The following is a 20,850-nucleotide window of genomic DNA, read 5'->3' on the forward strand; positions in this document are numbered from 1 at the left end:
ATCGGTTTCAACCGTCTTCGGGAGTCTTCCGCTTGCGACCCCGGATTGCAGCATTGGACTTGGGGACTGACTCGACGGTTTGGATGTTGACGGATTGGTATATGGGCGTGGATGTTTGGTCGAGCCAGGGGACATCAACCGCGTCAACGGTGTCTCGTACGCACCGCAGCAGGGTTTCAGTACCAGGTGCCCCTTCCTCGATACCGAGCACGCCGACACGAGGCTGGTGCAGTGCTTGAGCCACCTTCTCTTCAGCCTGGGAAGACCATTCCACCAGTCTGGCCCTGGCGATCTTGGGAGCTGAGGTGGCTATCAGCAAAGGAAGGGAGGATGTCATTACGTCCGGCAGGTTCTGGCGGCAAATAAATACCACGAAGAGATTTGCACGTGAATGTCCCAACGGGTCGGCGTCTGTGTGCTGAGATAGGAGTCGGGGCTTCCGGCTGCAGGCTAAGGATTCAAGTCTGCGCACTGTGCTATTGAATCCGAGCGTAAGGTGGTCGTAAATATCGGGCATCCATTCTGGCAGAGAGTCTTCTTGTGTCTTCTTGTTCACCTTTCCAGCTCTTCCCTTGCCCTTGGAACGGGCAACGTGGTCGCGTCTGAAGTCGCCAATGGGCTGCAGCAGCCGGAGGAGGAGCTGCAAGAGTGCTTGCTCGCTGTCAGGAGAGAGGGTGGGCCTGGCAGACGGATTCGTGTTAGTTGGCGGAAGCTCGCAGGAATATGTTTTGATGACAGGTAGATACCATTGTGGCTCTGCATATGGAAGGGACAAAGCGTGAACGATTGTTGAAGTTGTAGTTTTCTTTTGTTTGTCCATGGCCCGTAGCAATCAATTTGAAACGCAGCCCAACGAACACGGTGGTGGTGGAGCCAAAAAAAAATTCCAAGAGCACGCAAGGCGCAAGGGGAGGATGACGTGTGAGAGGATGACCGGCTGGAAAGGGCCCCTCCTTCTTTCTCACGCGCCGCCAGACGCGTTTGGTGACTTTTGGTGACTTTTGGTGACTCTGGTGACGACTGACGACGGACCGTCGACTGCCAATTAGCAGGTGTGCCGGGCCTTCTCAGCCCCTACCACTTACTACCACTCCGTCTAGGTCAACCTTGGTTAACGGTAGCCTGTGAGCCTGGTCCATCTCTGTCCAACGACCATCCGCCTCACAAAACCACCATCCAGACGACTCTCTCCATCCCTCATCCTCAAAACAAATTCATTCTACTTGGTTCATCCATACGGTTCATTCCCTTGATTCTTCCCCTACCTGTCTTTGCATAGCCTTATCCCCCTATCCCCTTGTTGTGACAGTTGCCTACGACTCACATCTGGGCCCCGCCTCACCACCACGGCACCGAAAACCCCCTTCTGTTTCTAACGTCCGCCAACCGTCCCTTCTCGACCACAGACATGGCTCAAATCGACATCCATCTATCTCCAACACTGCTGGCCGTGCAGTGAACACCCATCTTGTCCTCCCTCCTTTGATGTCCAGGTGAAAATCAGGCACCGCTGTCGCCCGCCCCGTTTGCCTTGTTCCTAAGTGGCGGCCTTCTACAGCTTTTGCCAAGACCTCTGACTGCCTCATCTCAACCACTCCTTCACTCTCCGGTCAGTCTCGTATTCACCGCTCTCTGTGTCTCTCTTCCTCTCTCTTGGTTGCGGACATACCGCTCCTGCGGGCTTCCAAATGCGACTCTCGTAACATGTCGTCCTCAATGTCCGATTCTTCCATCCGCAATCGAAGCGACTCAACCGAAGGTTCTGAGCTGCCTGAGCATGAGCACAAGCGCCCAAGGCTGAGTGATACCAAGCCTGATGGGACGCATGTCATGTCGGATCTACAGCGAGACAATTCCAACCCCGCACTTTCTGTGCCAGTCGTCCTTGCAAACGTCAATGAGGAAAGAGCTGTCGTCAAAACCCCCCCGCTGCCTCCCAGAACGGCAGCCCCTACAGCTCTCATCTCTCCTACCAGCAAGGTCACCATTAATACCCGCCCGTTGTCATCTCAGTCGGTTACGCAACCAACTACAGAGGCCGAAGAACCAGGCATGCCGTCCAATTCCTCGCTCTCGGACGCCCCCACTGTTTGTGCCGATGCAGAGAGAGACGACAATACCAGCTCTGCTCCTCAACGTCGTCCGACGGACTCGGCAGAGATTATCTCGATACCTTCCTCGCCGAGCAAGAGTCCTGAAATTGAGATTGCTGAGCCCGAAGACTTTGACCAAGATCCGAATGAGACGAGGTGGACCGGTCGCATCAGCGGCCGGAGATCCTCTCCACCAGTCCTGAAGACAGTTCCACCAGGTTACGTAAATCGCACGTTCCCTTTTTCTCAAGAATGGTCATCAGGAAACACTCATAGAGTGATTGGCCGCATATCGGAAATTTTCCAACACGCTGGTGGCCAGAATGGGGCAATATTTCGTCAAGTCAAGGACTGGATGATCGAGTTTGTCACCGTCTGTGATGAGCTCACCGCGAGACTGGTTGAAGAGGAGAAGGAATTCTGGTTCCGACTCCCAGATCTCATCGAAGGCCTTCTACGACGAGAGGCTGGTCCACCTCCCGGAGCTCGGACCGAAGACCTCGTCGACTTCTTCGTTGCCTTCGCTCAAATTGCAAAGCTTCTGATCGACCTCGACACCCGGAGACTGCGCGTGCTCTCTGAGGATACAGAGCTGCGTGGTCTAAAGTCTTTCAGCTTGTCGTGTGCGCCTTACCTACAGCCTATGACTTGGATCCTGTCGGTGCGGATCCCTTTCTACGACGCGTTGTCTCGTGCACACAACTTCGATCGGACCCATTTCTACACCCTCGTCATCGATCGCCTTGGGAACCCATCAACCGTCTCCTTGTTGCCATCCATCTCCGCTCTGCTGTCGGAAATATGTGCAGTTTTACCCAAGCGGAGCGACTTCTTTCGACATTTCCATAATTTGCTCTCAGTGACCAACTGCATCATGGCTCCCATCTCCAACGTGTGCAGTACCGAGACAAATTTTGTTTACACGGCATTCTCACAGCTCGACCACATCCGCAACGGTGCCGCAGAAATCATTTTGCAAGCAGACAATGCCATTCAGCACGCCATCGTGAAGCAAGCGGCATGGCTCAATCTAGAGACAGCGGGAAAAATAATTGACCTCCTGAATCCGATGGTGTCTACGATTGCAGTCGAGATCCCGCAGATTGGCCAGGACATTATCTCTTCGGCCGGAGTTGGCTTCGCGGATTCTGATCTCACCGATCTCCCCAGCACAATGCCGTACGCCTGGAAGTTCAAAACACTTCGGAAATTCATCACCAATGGACGGATGGAACTTCGAGTTTCTGGCGTTGACAGCATGTCCACTGAACTTGTTCAAGTATTCAAAGAGCATATCAGTGGCCACCCACAGTCTGCAACGACACATCCGTTGGTGCGCTTTTTGGTCAAGTTCATTAAGGAGAATCAATTGGTGGACTATATCGTCGGTGTCGACTCTCACCCCCAACTGATTCGCCGAGCCCACAACGTAGTTGGTTTCCTCTGCGTCTCTGGGACTTACACGGACGTCGAGACGGACAATATCTGGAGAACGATCGTCGAGAGCCAAGACCCACGGACTGCTCATGAGGTCTTCAATCTTCTCCAAATGTGTTTTACTGTATATGACCTTCATGCACTTTACTACATCTGCCGAAAATTGGCAGACTACCCCTTTCAGCGATTTGATCCGCACGTTATGCAGTTCGCGGCGCTTCTTCTTGAAAACATCAGATCCAAGACCGGTATATCACCTCCGCATATTCCATTTGCCACAGATTCAATAACACGGAAGTTGTGCATCCGATTGCTGCGAGAGGCCTCGCTGGAGGAGAACGCGTCGCTTGAACAAGCGCCTCAGATGCGGCGCGACTTTGCACAGCACCTGACTAATGTACTAGCTCTGGGCCGAACTGAGGCCGACTTTGCCACGATTGACGAGGAAGAGCGGAATCAGATCATGTCTGAGGCTGCTGCAAACCTGAAAGCCCATACCGAGTATGCATCGGGCGATCTTCAGGTCTTGCACTGCTTATTACCAATGCTGGGCCCAGATGGGGTGGCTGAAGCTACCGAAAAGTTCGACCTATTGGCACTGCTCGTTGCCGACTTTGCATACCTACGAGATCAGTTCGACCTGATGGTCGCACGCAACGTCTCCGTCAAATCAATCGAAGCAATATATGAGGTCCGTTCCGCGTGCCTGTATTACTTCATTGTGTTTGTGCCCGAAATCTTCACAGCGGATCTCGTGCAGGTGCTGTGGGCGTCCTTTTATTCCTTCTCCCAACTGCCCACTGCCGTGAGAGCTAGAGCGTGGGAGACATTGACCCATGCAATAAGAACCAAGCAAAACAAGGATCAGAACCTCGTCTTGGACTTGATTATCGAGAAACACCTGCCAACACTGGTTCCGCAAGACTACAATGAACAAGTACTGGAGTTCATTAGGGTGTCGATCCTGTATACTATCCGACGCACTACAGAAAGCATCCCAGACTCTGAGGATGTCATTGTGGTACCCGGAATCGAGAGAATGTGGAAAGTCATGTTGGATGCGCCTCCAAACACTATCGAGAATCAGGCAACCGACTTCATCATCAATACATATTTGGACAACAACCTTGTCACCCGACGGTCGAAAGCCGTGATAGATGCAACGCATGCTTCTCTCGTGGACCGATCTGTTCAACAGGTTATGGCGTCGGCATCTAAACTCAAGTCATACACGGACGGTACCATGAGCGGCGAAGATGAGCCCATGGTGATTATTGCCTCTGAGCACGAAATACGCGCCGAAGAACTGCGTTTCGATCGGTCTTTACTGTTTCTCCGAAAATTTCTCGAAGGGATGAAATTACGGCCTCGTTACAGTCCCATTCCCGACCAACAGGTACAGGGGTTGGCGGATTTCCCAGGGAAGAAAGGCGAGGTCGTAGAGCTCAATATTCAGATCATGGCCAGTAAATATATTACTGACAAGATGCAAAAAGTCACCGTCGGGTCTGAGAACACATGCGACGAACTACACAAGTATCTTTGTGAGGCGAGTGGCTTTATTCAATTCTCAGTTTTCAACATGGGACAAAAGGTGTTGCTCGCAGGACAATCTATGACTGTTGGAGAGTCGAAGGTTGCCTCTGGCCTGCTGATTGTCCACAAAACCTTGAATACCCCCGAGAGCCCGCCAACTCGCGCCACCCGGGCCACCTCACCTGTTGACAACAAAATTATGCATCATTTTGACGACCTCTACGAGCTGCTTGATGCTGATGAACGTTTGTCAAGAGAAGTGTACACGTTCCTCAGCCTCTTCTCTGCACAAACTGAACTTGTCCGAGTGGTCCGGTCAAGGGAGAGGTCACCAACGGAACTTCTGCCTCCTGGAAAACCTTTCAAGCTCTTATACTGCGCTAGAGCTTTGCGGTCTTGCATCGAGGATGAGTCGTTCAGCTCAAACCCAGACTGCCAATTTCTCATTTACAGTATTCAGACTATCGTGCAGGTCCTACCCAAATTGGAGTTGAACAACCCCTCGGATGGGCTCCAGATGTCGACTGCACACAGTTTGATGGAAGCACTTCTTCTGGCATTCAGAGCAAAGGTCCCTGCAGAGACGTCCCGCGAGTACGTCGTAGACCATCAAGAGTTCGCGGTGCAAGCCTCAAGATTGCTGCGCTTTGCCCTAGAGAGCTACAAAACCAGCATGGATGAGATCTCATCCTCAGCCATGGTGAAACTGGTCTTGGAAACCTTCATCGAAGCGTGCCTGCATGATGATCGAGTTTGGACCTATGTCGATGCCGAAGCCGGCTTCAAGGACTTGATCATCACTGCTTTCGTCCAAGATCCTCGAGTCGAGGTGCGACATTCACTCCTTGAGGTTGTGGTTGGTTTGACTGGTGCTGTTGGAACAAAGCTATACCTGAAAATCAACAATCCACGAGCACCACGATCTCGCTTCCCACCTGCTTCCATTGAAACCTGCCTCTCTCATTTGTGGACCGCCCTAGCGGACGTCTTGCCTCCCGCCTGTTTGCAGCCTGAGCGGTGCGCCGAAGTCTGCGAGACAATGCTTGCCATCCTAAGAAGAATAGGCAAGTCTTTTCCTGTTGAGACCCTCAATCAATATTTTGACCGGTGGATCTCCATTCTCCTGAGACACGAGCACGTCGAGATTGTTGGTCAACCCCTAAGAGATCATGTGGTTGCCTGTCTCACCAAGTTGCTCCTCGAAAGTTGCAAACTACTGAAGGTGTCAAATGCACTTCCTGCTGGCAATCAGATCATCGAGCAGATCATTACGCTGTTCTTATTTCCACCCCTCTCTGACAATGGGGCCGGGATGGACGAGAACTCGAGATTACCGGTCTTGGATAGTACCGTACGGGAAAACCTTTACAATCTCATTCTTGCTCTATGTCAAGGCCCACGAGAGCTCGCGACAGTGGTCACCAAGTTGGGGGACGATCTACTACCCCCGGACTTTTTTGAACCCATTTATTCACATGATCGCCAGAATCTCCGCACAGAAGTTGGCTACGCCGGGTTACGAAATCTTTCGAACACGTGCTACCTCAACTCGCTGTTTTCCCAACTCTTCATGAACGTGCAATTCCGAGAGTTCTTTTTGAACATGCTGGGCTCAGATGAGTCGAAACAGAAACTTGTCCTGGAACTCGCAAAAGTCTTTGCATATATGCAAAATTCCTATGAAAAGTCCATTGACCCTTCGATAGCGGTTGAAGCAATTACGACATATGAAGGCGAGCAAATTGATGTCTCGGTGCAGATGGATGTAGATGAGTTTTTCAACTTGCTCTTTGATCGCCTCGAGAGTCAGATTGATCCTTGTGCCAGGGCGGCATTCAGGTCGATGTACGGGGGGCAGTTGGTTCAGCAAGTCAAATCGAAGGAGTGTGACCATATCTCAGAGCGACTGGAGCCTTTTTCTGCTGTCCAAGTAGAGATCAAGGGAAAAGCACGTCTAGAAGACAGCCTCCGTGCCTACGTCGAAGGAGAAGTTCTTCAGGGCGAAAACAAATATTCCTGCACATCTTGCGGGCGTCACGTGGATGCTGTCAAGCGTGCCTGCCTGAAAGACGTGCCCGACAATCTGATATTCAACCTCAAGCGTTTCGATTACGACATCATGACCGGGATGCGAACAAAGGTTAACGACGAGTTCCAGTTCCCCGACACGCTCGATATTGCGCCGTATACTCTCGCAAGGCTTAGTGATGAGCAACAAACGGGAGACCCAGACTACTTTCAGCTCACTGGTGTCATCGTCCACTCTGGTACAGCAGACTCTGGTCATTACTATTCGTTTATCCGCCAGCGTCCGTCAGTAAAACCTGTCCACGATTCCTGGGTGCAGTTCAATGACCAAGACGTTGGCGTCTTCGACACCAACCAGATGCGTGACAACTGCTTTGGAGGCACTTCAGATACTGGCTTTTATCATCTTCCGAAGTTCTACAGCGCTTACATGCTGTTCTACCAGAGGACATCGAGCATTCGCAAAGTCGAGGAGCAGTATCGTGCGCACGATGTTATAAACCCTGTACGCATTCCGTTGCCGCATCGACTAGAGCAACACATAGCTCAACAAAATGAGCTTTTCCTGCGGTCTTACTGCGCACAAGACGCTTCGCATGCTCAATTCGTTCAGAAACTACTTGAACGTATGCCGCAGGGCGTGGACAAATGCAGTGAAGATCACACACTCGAAACGGCTGTGATCGAAATGGTCCTGGACTATGTACGCTCGGTATCGTCTCGCTTCAAAGAACAGCCATCATTCGAAGAGACCATTTGCGTCCTTCTCACTTATACGCAACAGTGCCAAGAGTGTGCAAGAACAATAGCTCACTGGTTTCAAAGCACCAGGGTACTGGAAGACGTGGTCGTCCGCAGCCCTTATCAGACAGTCCGGAAGTCTTTTGCGAACCTATTCTGCGTCGTTTTTACTCGACTTCATTCACTAAAGAACGAGATGGAGTCCGGTCAGGCATATGAAAAGTTGACGGCGGAGTATGGCACATGGCTCCAGAACTGTCTCGGCCAGTTATCTCAATTGTGGGACGTGGTAACCAAAGCAGGTCGTTGTTGGCCAGACTATTTTGGCCTCTTGTACACCATCCAACGATTGGGTGACGAGGAAACCATCTGGATTCTGGAAGAAGATTTTCTGGAAAAATGTATCGACATAATCATGATGCACCTGAATAATCCGGCCGAGTTCCCCCTGTCCAGAAAGCTCAAGGCGCGATACACAATGTATTTGAGTGCTCGAGAAAGGAATCGGCCCTTCAACCACCCGGTGCTCATCCGCTTCTTTGTGAGCCTCCTCTTGCGAATTGACTTCCACCTGCCCGCAGAGGGCGAGTATCGCCACTATGACAAGAAGATTGGTTTGACTGGCCCAGAAATTGAACTTCTGGGGTTGAACAAGATCCCCCCCAATTTGGAATGGCTCAGGCGTTTGATCGCAGGACGGCAAAATCCGGCAACGGTGGACAATCTCATCGAATTGTTCTCTGCAGACCGACGACTCGCTGGTGCACTCTCCAACCTTCTCGTGAACGGACTCAATGATCGTAGTATCAACACCGCCAGCAGCTTCCTCCGATCAGTCCTAACCTTCTGCGAGTATTGTCGCTCAGAGAATCAGATATTCGACCTCGTGCAACCCGCGCTGGAAAGTATCGCAACGGTAGGCGTTGAGTATGGCCGGGAGTATTTCGAGTTTGTCGACGCCTTGTTGAAGGTGGAAAACGTCCACCTCAGCTTCCCTGTTGGTTTCCTAGAGGACCTAGTACTGCAGACGGTGCATCAATGGGCACCGACGTTTCTGCTCGCGCCCAATGAAGGTCAATTCAACATCCGACTCGCAACCGTGGACTTGCTCAGACGCATCCTGTTCAACCCTCTACAAGAGACCGGGCTTCAAGATCCCCGACTCTACTCAACACTTGTCACGGCTGTGCAGGAGTTGGCGTCTAGTTGTTCCAACTTCGTGCAGACCACCTTCTTAAATCCTCGTAGCCGGGAGAGCAGCACGCTCCAGCCCGGCCAGGTCAGCCAATTGATCGATGTGGTGGAGCATTGTTTACAATACTTCGAACTGGACAACCCGATCCAGGAGGAGAAGATGAGCGAAATCCAGAACACCATGCTCGCATTGAGAACCAAAGCTGAGACGGCGGTCGAAACTCTGAGCTCGGCTGATTGGCAGGACAACAGCAGTGAACTGGCCGAATTGAGTGCTGAGGATTACGAAGATCCGCTTAGTCCGTGAGATCATTCGCACAAAACACCGTTGGGCATGCGATACTGCTAAAGGACAAGGAGCATTGAACCAGGCGCAACTTTCGGCGTCAATGATTGGAAGAATTTCTTTCAGGTACTTTGGGCATGCAGGGGAGGGCGTTGATGGATTGATCTGGGATATCGAAAGGTATTATGCTTTACGACATCCAGCAGACAGGTTCCCAATGACGAAAGACGAAGGATAATGAACAATGCGAGCTTTCCATGTTCGAGGAATTTCAATGGCGAAACGTGCAAAATGGTGAATGTGGACATGGGAGGCGTAGTTGCTGTGGGCCCTTTCTTTGCGGTCAGTCTTTTATGGTCTTCTGTTCCGGAGATGGGAGGGAGTCTCTTACAGTTCAAAACAAAACGAAGGTGATTCAATTCAGACTTCTGGCACTCTGCGAAGATGAGTCTGGCTCGGAGGCAGCAAGGGCAGGCAAGGGTCAATTGGTGTCCCCGATTCGAATGTATGTTGCTGCAACAAAGGGTCTTTTGGATCATATCAGCTGATAGAGAATTGTGAGAGCTCGTTGAGACGCGAACGAATATGAGAAGCAAGCAACAGACCTGGTTCTTCATGCCCAGGAATCCGCGGGAGTCAAAAGGGGGTTGCTCACCTGAGAGCGCAATCCAGCCCTTGCCTTTTCAATCCAAGACAGGCGGGAAAGGAAGGGTGGCATTCAGGAATTCGGGTTCCCTTGTACTGTCATGGCTCTAATGAGATTAAATGAATTACAACGATCAAGACAAAGTGTGTCTGATTTTCGGTATCTGGTTCGCCACCATGTCGCCCATCTGTTCTTGGGTCTGGGGTATGTAAGGAACCAACTGTGTAGCGCTGGCGTGGCCATGTCCATGTCCATTTCATCGGAGAAAAGAAGCCAGTCAGTTTTGACGCGCTCTTGGATGCAATGCTATGCTACACTCTGCGCCTCACTCCCAACACCCCACGCTTGACGCTTGAGGCATGAAAATATACAGAGACAGAGAGACAGACAGACAGACAGACAGCTGAGATGCAGATGTAGGTCGGTAGATGATGCAACAAGCACCTGCGCGGACAATTTGTTCTCGCCCCGAACTTTTGCCAATCCAATCAAGCACTGCACAACACGCCGGCCACGTCACTTTCGTGGGAAGGATGGAGGGAGAAATGAGGAAATAGCAAAGGGGGCAAGAAAGGAGGAACGCCAACGAGTGCGAATGCGAAAAGTCGAGTAGATTTCCGAGTAGATGCCTTCTCCTCTGCCTCGGGCGCGCTCTTTTTGTTTGGGTGGTATCCGTCCACAATGCTCGTGTCTTACAGCGTCTTGACCCTCATCCATTCGCCTGTGCCGACTCCAAGGTTCAAGCCGTTGAGCGCCCACCATTCTCGGACCTCGCCTTCGCCGCCGCCGCCGACGGCGTCCTCCATGGCCTCCTCGATGTCGCACGTCTTGTACTCGACTCTCAGGCCGGTCTTGCGACTAACGTCCTTCCACCACTGCAGGACGCCAGCGTGGCCGTTCTTCGTGGCCCCGACGAGGACCTGGTTGTCGAAAATCATCTTGCTCCCCTTGAAGCGGTGCCACATCTCCAGCACGGGGACGTGGCCGTGTTGAGACGCAAGTCGGGCGACGCCGTCTTCGTGCGCGTACGGAATGCCCGAGGTTTCCCACCACTCGATCGAGTTCGTCCGACCGCTCTGCGCCGCCAACAGGATGCTCTTGCCGACTTTTAGCGGCATCTCGCGATCTGTGCCTGCCATTTTCTGGGAGTTCTCCTTCCACCATTCGAGCACCTCTACGTGGCCTTTGGCACTCGCCGATTCCAAGGCCTTTTCCGTGTATGTGAGTTTCAAGCCCGAATTGAGCCACCAATCCAATACCTCCACGAAGCCGGCGCGGGAGGCCCCGTCCAAGGCCTCAGGTCCGTATTCCTTCTTGATAACGGCGGGACAATCCTTCCACCATTGCAAGATGGTGGGGGAATTGTAGATCAAGGATGCCTTGTGCGGGAGAAGGGCCACGCCAAAGGAGGTCCAGAAGATGTCCTTTTGATGGAGAGCCAAGTACGTGAGCAGGTCGGTCATGGAGAAGCGGAAGATGAGCCTTGTCGCGATCAGGGACAAGGTGGTTGGAGGGTTGGAGGCGGTGTTTGTGGTGAAGTATTTTTGGACTTGGGGCACAGGTTTGGTGAGGATGGTGTATTCAAGCGAGACAGACTTGGACGAGCCTGGCTTGGGGACAAGCGGCTCCCATTCGTGCGGCACTGGGAGGTGTGTGTAGATTCCCAGCGCGGTGGCGAGTTCCCAGTCGGCGAGGTGGTCCAGAATGATGGTCCAGATCTCGTTGGGCAGCCGGGGTTTGGAAGACGTGGTTTTGGAGAGCGGGAAGTCTGGGATCGATGGGTTTGTCTTGAGATGAGCCGTCCGCAGAACTGACTGCGCTTCACTCTCAATTGCCTCGATCATCTCTGTGGGACCAGCCCATTGCCATCGGAATACTGGGTTATGGTCTGTCTCGACAGAAATTGTTTCCGACAGCGCAGGATCCTCCAAGTAGTCGAAAATGGCAGGAGACAGAACACGGACCCAGTCCCACTTCCGCCGCAGTTCCGACAACTGCCTGTTCCAGATGGGGTGTCTGAATTGATCTCTGCTCAACTCGGGTAACAGGTCAATTCGCTTTGACACATCCCAGCACCTCAAAACATGGAGGAGGACGTCGGTAGTGAAGCCACTCAACATTAAGCAAATCATCCCGGCATCGATGGCCAGGAACATGAAATCGGCCCATCGGGCCAGCCGGTGGCCCAACATCATGACTTCATTGCGGTGCGGATCTTGGGGCTTGTTCTCTATCCAGTCGACGTGGTCCAGGCTGACGCCCGAGGCCATGTGTTGTTGAAAGTCGGATTTGGAGACTTCCGAAATGACTCGGAGGTTGAGGTGAGGATTGTGGAGGAGGTAGGGGAGCAACTCAGGCCCTATTCTTTGGCTCACATAGAGCAGAGCGTTGACCCGCCGTCGAATCGCGCGGGACTGCGCTCGACGTTCCATCTTTTCAAGAGGGTCTGGTTTCGAGGGATATGCCCCAGGGGCCAACGGAAATAAGGGAGGTATTGAGAGATGTTATAAGTCGGGTGTTCTGAGCATTGGTGGCGAAATTTGGTTATCGGGAGGGAGGCGGTGGGAGCGAGGCGATAAGCGCGAGATGCGGCCGGGGAGATGCGGAAGATTTCGCTGTAGAGGGGTCTTGAGGCGGACGAAGAGTGTTCCTGTCCGGGCTGCAGAGCTGGGAGGGGAGGAGAAGAGGAAGAAGAAGAAGAAGAAGAAGAAGAAGAAGAAGAAGAAGCAATTCTGGTGGTATTCCAGACGTGGTGGTACAAGGAGAGGAAAAGTCAATGACATGGTAATATAATATGGGAATATTCAAGTATCCGGCAGAGGGGAAACCCAAGAAATGGCCGATCAGACGATACATAGCCAGTACTCGGTACTACCCAGTAATGTGTGTGTGACCGCATAATTGGAGCCATGTGGCAGGCTGCGGGCCTCTTGATAGGCGGCTGCAATCTCCATGCTTACTGTTGGGTGGTTAAAGGTGGTTAAAGGTGGTCAAAGGTGGCCAAAGGTGGCCCTTCTTGCCCTTGGTCTTGTTCCTGTTATGTAAGTTGCCCGCACTGCGGACCCCTCTGCAGCCCCTGCAGCCTCTGCAGCCTCTGTACCCCTCGACCACTCGACCACTCCACCACCACCACCACCACCACCACCACCAATACCACTACCATCAGCCATCCCAGCCATCATCCCCATCCACCATCAACAAATTAGCAAGATCCCCATCCCCTCAGCCTGATGGACGCACCAAGGCAGCATCCACCCCCCTTCTCCCCGTGCCCGTGTGACTCAGTCTTCACACTGACGCCTGCGATCGATAGCATATAAAGAGACCACAAAGCCCTCAACGCCGAGAGGAATCCCGTCATCTCCACTGCCCCCCCCCACAAAACATCTTGCTGCCACCGACATGCCTCTAACCGACGTAGCTTCCTTTGTGCAACACCTCCAGTCGTCCAGACGCATTGTTGCCTTGTTGGGGGCTGGCCTGTCTGCCTCCAGTGGTTTGCCTACATTCCGTGGCGCTGGAGGTCTATGGCGCACCTACGATGCCACCATGCTGGCCACCCCCGAGGCCTTTGAAGAAGATCCTGGTCTATCCTGGCAATTCTATTCTTACCGCCGGCACATGGCTCTCAATGCCAAACCAAACCGAGCCCACCTTGCCCTGGCAGAGTTAGCCCGTCGCAATCCCAATTTCATCACCCTCAGCCAGAACGTCGACGGTCTCAGCCCCCGCGCCGGTCACCCTGCTGCCCAACTCAAACTACTCCACGGTAATCTGTTTGATGTCAAGTGCTGGGACGAAGACGGCTGTGGTTATCTTCGCAAAAATGATTTCACCGACCCCATCGTCCCAGCTCTGGCCATTCCTCCGGAAGCTGTTGACTCGCAGCTCAAGGCCGCCATCGAGCAGAAGAAGAAACACGCGTTGATTCGAGGAGCTGACATCTCAGATATCGATGTGGAGATCCCCGACCTCAAACGCGAAGATCTTCCGCAATGTCCGTCCTGCAAGAAGAATCTGCTTCGTCCGGGAGTGGTGTGGTTCGGCGAGTCCCTGCCCCGAGACGTGATAAGCGACGTGAACGAATACTTCGAGCGGCCTGAGAAGATCGACCTCATGCTGGTGATTGGTACAAGCGCCCAAGTATACCCAGCTGCCGGTTACACGAACCTGGCCAGGGCAAAGGGTGCTCGAGTTGCAGTCATCAACATGGACCGCAGCGATGCAAGAGAGCTCACAAAGGACGATTGGTTCTTTGAGGGAGATGCAGCTATCGTTGTGCCCGAGATTCTAAAGAGCGTAGTTGGGGAGATAGGGGAGTTCGAGGAAACGAATCGACCAGTACTATGAGGCCTAGAGGTCAAGCCAGCGAGTTAGACGTCGACGGTACGAGCCACGGGTGACTCAGCATCCGATACAAAAGACAGAAAACTACGAACAAGAAATGTTTCACTATGACACCGTGTTCAGCATGACCAAGAGCACCTGGTCCTTGCAGGCAGGATATCTGCCGGCTTAGCGGCTCGAGTCCTATTTGGTCGGCGAATTGCGGCGCAACACACAAATAGGATGTCATGAAAGACAAACGCTCTATTCTAGTGTCGGCTTGGACCCAGCTGCTCTTGGCGGTCCTTTTGATGCTTTGTGGATCATCCGTGCTGATGGTGCGATTTCGAGGGCTGGGGGCCAAAATCATCCACCTCAAACGCCACACCCACCGCTCTTCAGTCAAAGGAGGAACCCGTCCAACCATCCCTTGGACTCTCAGAGCCCTAAGGCTGAGAATGGGCGACTCCCTTCAGTGTGCCAATCAAAGCTCGAAGGTGCCTGTCCAACATAGACATGCTTTCTTCAGGCAGCCTTCTACTTCATCTCATTCGCTCTCGCCGACCACGAGGCAACCAGCAGCCACCTGTGACTATGCTACAAGTCGTCCTAGATATTATGGATCTGGACGTGTGGCCAGCGTTTTCGCACACTGCATGCTCTACCACGAAACCAAACGATGACTCCTGGTCATGCTAGAGCTTTTGGTTGCATGTTGTATCTTTCAGAGCCAAGCCACGGCTCGAAAAGCAACATCTCTTCACGGTAAGTACCATATTATCTCTTCTCGCCCTCATGCTCGTGCTCAATCCAAGATCTGGACTGCCAGTCAGGATATCTATCTGGCCAAAGCAGCATGAACCGCCCTTGTCCCTGCGGATCTTCAATTTCCCACCATGGCTTCCACGAATCCTTTCTGGTCATTTGTCACTCCCCTCACAGACAACACGCCGCATGCACTCTCTGGGCGTCTGAGCGACATCCTAACTCATGGCAACCACATACGGGGACCTTCTAACGATGATGCTCGAAGCTATACACAAACGACACCCGACTCGGCTTGGTCACAGGCGTCGTTCCAGGACGTTGCCTTCACCTTCGATACGTCCCAGGGCAAGAATGTGGCAAGCTTGAAAGACGCAGCCTCCATCCGGTCCGGCGATTGGCCCTTGACCGAAAAGTACTATTCTGTCTCTTCTGTACCCCATGATCTGAGATGTCCAAAATGGACGCTCTGGAAAACCATCCTCCTCCCCACCTCGGCTATCATCCTTCCTATGGCCTTCCTTGTCGCTGGGCTACTAGCGTTGATCTTCGGCTACAGAGTCAGATCTGAGGACAGCTTATTTGCGCAAGTGTCGAACTCCCACGTCTTGAGTGATCATGCCGTTGTACTAGTCGATTATTCAGCTACCCGGATCGCGTTTGTCGCTTCGTGGGCGTCGACTCTGGCACCTCTTCTTGCTGGCTTCATCATGAGCCTGTCAAGTTTCCAGTCTGCCCTCCTCATATATCTCTCCTCAACACGCTCTGAACAACAAGACCTCCCAACTCCCTATCAATACAGTCTGCTCGTCGGCCTTTGCTTGGCCTCAATGGGCAGACTGAGGAGATACTTCTCCTACGCGAAAGAAGATGGAATAATCATCCCTCCGGCCCTTCGGCGAGCTGCACGGACTTTGACACTAACATTTGTCCTTGCTTGTGTTGTCTTTGGCGCTGATACGGCTCTTCACTACACAACTTCAACCATCAACTTCGACCGTATCTCGGTCTCGTCCGAAGCTCATGCTTATGGGTACGGGTTATCGTCAGCATGTCTCGCCCTCAACCGCAGCGACAACTTTGGCCTGCCATGCTCCCGTAATGGAATTCTCGCCGGGACGGATTACAATGCCTACGTTTCAGGCCAGAATGAGATCTTTTATCTTCAACACGGCACATCCAACGTCAGTGAAGTTCGTCTCGTCGACACGCCATCATACGAGCCATCAAACGACACATCGTCAGGGGCTGCGAAGGTCGCCCTTGTCATCCCCCAAAGCACACATTTGTCTCCCTTCCGTGACTTCCAGGCCCATTCCACCGGCGTAATCACGACCTGCGAACCCATTAGCGCCCTCTGCAACTGGACAAGCGGCGGTCCAGGAGATTACTACAGCCAATTCAACTGCAGCGAGAATTTTTGGGGGATACTAGGAAAGGCCCCCAACGTGAGCGACACAGGCATGCTCATTGATGACAGCTCGGTGCCACCATTGGGATTCAAACGTGGCGCAGCCTTACAATACGCATTTTTCATGGACAAGGGACTGAGCATCCCCTACGACACAGCCGGGGATCTTGGCCCCTTTATACAGGACTCGGATCTTATCAACCCAGTATATATGGGAGTTGCTGCACGTTTTCAAGACACAGCCCAGCGCGCCGGTGTGAACATGTCTTCAGATCCAGGGGTCTACCAGGGCCCTACGCCGTACATCGACTTCACACTGCGATGCCAGTACACCACGTACCTGGTCGACTACAACTGGGTCAACTCTTCGGCTCAAGTAAACACGCTTACCCCTTCGCCAAACGGCACGATTGCGGAGATCTTCCATGGATACAACATTTACGGGAGCTACGACAGCTTCGACAACGACCTTCAGGACTTCATCCTCGAGGCAGCGCTGCAATCCGACCCGCAACAGCTTGCCGATGCTTTCGCAAACAGCTATTCATCGCGCGTGATGAACGTGATTGGCCCATTCCTCTCGTCGCGCACCAACCTGCAAGAACAAACGCGCACTCCATTACTCGTGGCGAAAGTCCCGAAGGTGCCACTGGCAATCCTCGTTGCGGGGTGTCTGTGCTATGTCGTCTTCGGCGTGGTAAGTGCGGTATTGGCATATAACGCTCTGAGGACGGTGGATGTGCGAGATCTGGCGTTTCGATTCAGCCTGCCAGCGCTGGGCCTACATGCTTTTCGAGACGATAATACAGAGAGGGAAGCCGTAGATATTGACAAGATTGGCAAAAGGGGCGGCGGGTTCGAAGAGGAGCGCAGGGTATTCAACGAGACGAGAATAAAGGGAGAATCGATGAGGGTCGCGGTCGAGGGCGAGCCGAGGACCGGATTCATGTTGAAGAGCCTGGTGTGACCCCAGCTCTCAGTATGGCTTGCGCTTCCTTCGCAAGGCAAGGCATGACGTTCACACATAGACGGACCAGAGGTCTTGCTGGCAAGCCTCTCTCGGCTCTTTCAGTGTTTGTGACAAGAGACATGAAGCGGCGGAACCTGTGCATGAGATGACATTTCTCCCTCGATTTTAGAATCACATTGGTTTTTGCGAAACCCGTGTGTTTTAGATTATGTGTTTGTATAGATCGGTGCTCCGTATTGGATGAAAGATGAAAGAGGAGAATAGTAGTGGTGCCTAGGTAATTCATAGCTCTTCCATCCACCCCCTTTCCACATGTTTGATGTCTCCCACATATGTGACCAGCCAGCCAGCTAGTTAGCCAATCAGTGAGGTAGGTAGGTTTCTCGACTTCCGCTTCCATTCATTCATTCATTCATTGATTCATTCCTTGGTCTATAGTCCGGTCATCTAATCGTGGCCTCGCAAACTGACTCATTTGTTGCAATCATCGGTTGCATTCATGCCTGTGAGCACAGGGAGGCCTTCTTCCAGGGGAGTCAGGAAGTCCTTGTTCACGTTCACTGCTCCGCCCCCGGCTCCAGCTCCGACTCCAATCCTGTTCATGAAGCCCATCCCGAGCAAGATCTGCTCCTCTTCCAGCAAGCGCGATCCGTCAATGACTACGAACGTCTGGGCCAGCCCCTGCTTCGCGTCCTTGGGCCCGAGCGCGACGCCGAGCGTGATCTCGAACGTCTTGGCGTCCTCGCCGTACGTGATCTCGCTGATCCTTCCCAGCCCACGCACGAGGTTCATGGTGATGAAGCTGTCAAAGACTGTCAGGTTGATGGCCGCCAGCACCGAGACTGGGTCCCCGGACGCAGTCTCGGTGACCATCGCGAGGACGTCGTGCGCCTTCTTGGGCACCTCGGCAACGCGGGAGTCGGAGCCCGGCGTGGTGCAGCAGATTGCTTGGATATATGCTGGGCAGGTTGGGGCGCAGTAGCACGGGCAACCTAGTGGGCGATTTGGGTGGCCCCAGAAGAGCTCCTTCGGGTGGAGGATCTGGTCGAGGAGAGTCTTCTGCGTGGCGTCGTCGACGACGACGCCGATTTGCTGACGGTCCGCAGCGACTTCTGGTTCGTCTGGGGACATGGAAGCTGGTGTGAAGCAGCAGATAATTTGGACGTTTCGCGGGCACCAGGACTCGCAATGGCAAGGGCAGCCAAGCGGTGGAAGAGGAAGGGGCCGTCCGATACCGGGAATCAACGGCCGGGAGATGATTCCATCTGGAGAGCCCTTGGCCCTGTCACTGGTCGTCTGTGACCTGTCGAGTGCACAGCATCTGGGATTACAGCCAGGCGCACAAGTCAGACACCTCGGCGAGCAGTCCGCATTGGCCGGGGTGTAACTGTCGACGATGTCGTGCCACTTGAAGCCGTCGTCGAACTTGTCTCTCCAGTTGAAGTTATCTGCGACAACCAATCGTCAATGACGAGGCTGCCAGGGAAGGCACCTGATAGAATTGCTTACCAAGAAGACCCTTGTACTTCCGGACTTTGGCTGGATCGATGGCTGAGTCCCCAGCCGCATTGGGCACAACGTGCTGCGAAGAGTTGCCAGCATCGCTCGCAGCGAGGACAGTTCCTAGAAGAAGGAAGCACGTAGCAATGGTGGTTAGAATTTTTATCAGCGCCATGACAAGTCACGGACTCTTCGCTGCTGGAGAAGTATTAAAGGGGATTCAAACCAGGAGGATAGAAGATCGCAGGGGAAAAGCGACGGCTATGTCGTCTTTATACGATACAGAATGCTGTACCCTCTCCTGAACTGCCTGCAAAAGGCCACAACCGTTCGATGACGGCGTAGTGTGGTTTCTGAAAGCTTCGAAAACGGGCTGGAACGCCTCGTGATGCTCCCAGAGGTATCCTAGCATCTGTAGGGCTGCATGGATCTCCTACCTGGGGGTTAGTTAGCACCGAACTGAAATGGCCCCTGGACGAAAGTCGCCGCCAAGGGCTTGGAGTTGGGGGCCAGACGGTCTTTTGCACCCAGTGCCTGATGAAGGGTTATCATTGCGAGCTCACCAACCAGAAGCATAGATACATGGTACGACTGGTGTAAGGCCTCCAGCCACCAAGGAGACAACATCGTTTGCAGAACGAATGGACTGGCGAAAACCGAGCGCCACTAGACATGAAGGCAGGCATGTGAAACGAGAGGCACTTTTTCCGCCTATTCCTCGTAAGGATTAAAGCCGAGTTTGAGGAGGTGTGCCAGGGAGAGGAACGGCCCAGCCAACAGCTCGCATCTTTATCAAGGAGACGCAGCTGGTCAGGGGTAAAGTTGGCCGTTATAGTAGTCGGTGAAGGCTGCCGTCGAGATGTCGGAGGGTCGAATCACTCAACGGAGCAGCGCCTGATCTAGCCTGTTCTTTTGGCTCTTCTGCAAGTGAACTTCGACTTCACACATGCACCCCGTATCAGGACACGAGGGCAGCCTCCGTCGATAAGTCGTCGATGCTTGCGGCGCGACAGTTGCAGTGGCAGTGCCGAGCAGCATTTGGCAGCGTTACCAAGTCGCCGAGTCAAAAGAGCACCACGTGACCCCGACGCGCCGCAACTGCAGACTGCAGGCTGCAATATTTTCCCATTGTCATGGACTGCGAAACATGAACGGCTGCAATGAATTTTGCTGTCTTCTGTTCGGTCGCCGGCCGCTATGCCGATGGTTATTGTTATCGCTAGTGGTCGCGGCGCCCTTTAACACTCCAGCCCTCAAAGCTCTAATTGTGGTTGTACCAAGTCTTTGCTGCTGCAGGACGCAGAAGCACCAATTCGCCCAGACAGCTTCGGTCGAATTGTCTGACTACATATTTGAGCACAGCTACGACTTGTAGAAAGCGAACCCTAACAAGCTTCGGTGATTGAAAATGCGTGCGAAGATCAAGGAAGATCTACATATTAACAAGCGCAATTACATAGTGAGATAGGACAGAGCCCGGATAACCTGCTATATTGAGTACCACGACGAGAAAAGATCCCTCCTAAATAGGTATAGCCAGGTCTGATTCCCGTCCAGCCTCGTTCTCCAACGGCTCATGTTACGATATTGAGATAGTTGTGAGACTGCAACATGGCGAGCCTAGGCTAATGACTTAGCCAACGGCGAGGTCGCCGACGGTGTCGTTGTCCTTTAGCCACCTCAACAAAGTACCCTCCTCTGATATACGTACTTACCTGAAAGAGCTTAGCCATCTCATCCAAAAAGGCTAAGCGCCGGACTCGATTCCGAATCGAATCCTTGCCGGCGCCAGGACTTGGTGCCTCAGGTGCTCCAGGACTCGCTTCATTAGGAGTCGAGTTTTGGCAATGCTGCCGCCTAACTACCTGGGTAATATTCTTCCTCGTTCGTCTTAGAGCCACGGACGACTGACATTAG

At 53.0% G+C, this 20,850-nt stretch overlaps 6 protein-coding genes across 6 annotated transcripts; 3 read left to right on the plus strand and 3 right to left on the minus strand.

Moving 5' to 3' along the window:
- Positions 1–7: 7 nt before the first annotated feature.
- On the minus strand, positions 8–820 carry A1O5_03940 (uncharacterized protein; the record flags this gene model as incomplete). The annotated part of the gene is made up of 2 exons (XM_007744550.1): positions 8–680; positions 747–820. 2 exons carry the CDS (start codon positions 818–820, stop codon positions 8–10), a joined length of 747 nt encoding a protein of 248 aa, XP_007742740.1.
- An 884-nt stretch (positions 821–1,704) lies between these two features.
- On the plus strand, positions 1,705–9,336 carry A1O5_03941 (uncharacterized protein; the record flags this gene model as incomplete). Its single annotated transcript, XM_007744551.1, has 1 exon — positions 1,705–9,336. The coding sequence occupies one exon, from the start codon at positions 1,705–1,707 to the stop codon at positions 9,334–9,336; it is 7,632 nt and encodes a 2,543-aa protein (XP_007742741.1).
- A 1,317-nt stretch (positions 9,337–10,653) lies between these two features.
- On the minus strand, positions 10,654–12,393 carry A1O5_03942 (uncharacterized protein; the record flags this gene model as incomplete). Its single annotated transcript, XM_007744552.1, has 1 exon — positions 10,654–12,393. One exon carries the CDS (start codon positions 12,391–12,393, stop codon positions 10,654–10,656), a length of 1,740 nt encoding a protein of 579 aa, XP_007742742.1.
- Positions 12,394–13,363: 970 nt separating this feature from the next.
- Positions 13,364–14,311, plus strand: A1O5_03943 (uncharacterized protein; the record flags this gene model as incomplete). Its single annotated transcript, XM_007744553.1, has 1 exon — positions 13,364–14,311. One exon carries the CDS (start codon positions 13,364–13,366, stop codon positions 14,309–14,311), a length of 948 nt encoding a protein of 315 aa, XP_007742743.1.
- Positions 14,312–15,183: 872 nt separating this feature from the next.
- On the plus strand, positions 15,184–17,430 carry A1O5_03944 (uncharacterized protein; the record flags this gene model as incomplete). Its single annotated transcript, XM_007744554.1, has 1 exon — positions 15,184–17,430. One exon carries the CDS (start codon positions 15,184–15,186, stop codon positions 17,428–17,430), a length of 2,247 nt encoding a protein of 748 aa, XP_007742744.1.
- Positions 17,431–17,904: 474 nt separating this feature from the next.
- Positions 17,905–19,108, minus strand: A1O5_03945 (uncharacterized protein; the record flags this gene model as incomplete). The annotated part of the gene is made up of 2 exons (XM_007744555.1): positions 17,905–18,881; positions 18,943–19,108. The coding sequence occupies 2 exons, from the start codon at positions 19,106–19,108 to the stop codon at positions 17,905–17,907; spliced, it is 1,143 nt and encodes a 380-aa protein (XP_007742745.1).
- Positions 19,109–20,850: the final 1,742 nt, after the last annotated feature.

Source organism: Cladophialophora psammophila (genome assembly GCF_000585535.1).
Source record: "Cladophialophora psammophila CBS 110553 chromosome Unknown aczJe-supercont1.5, whole genome shotgun sequence".
Classification (NCBI taxonomy): Eukaryota; Fungi; Ascomycota; class Eurotiomycetes; order Chaetothyriales; family Herpotrichiellaceae; genus Cladophialophora; species Cladophialophora psammophila.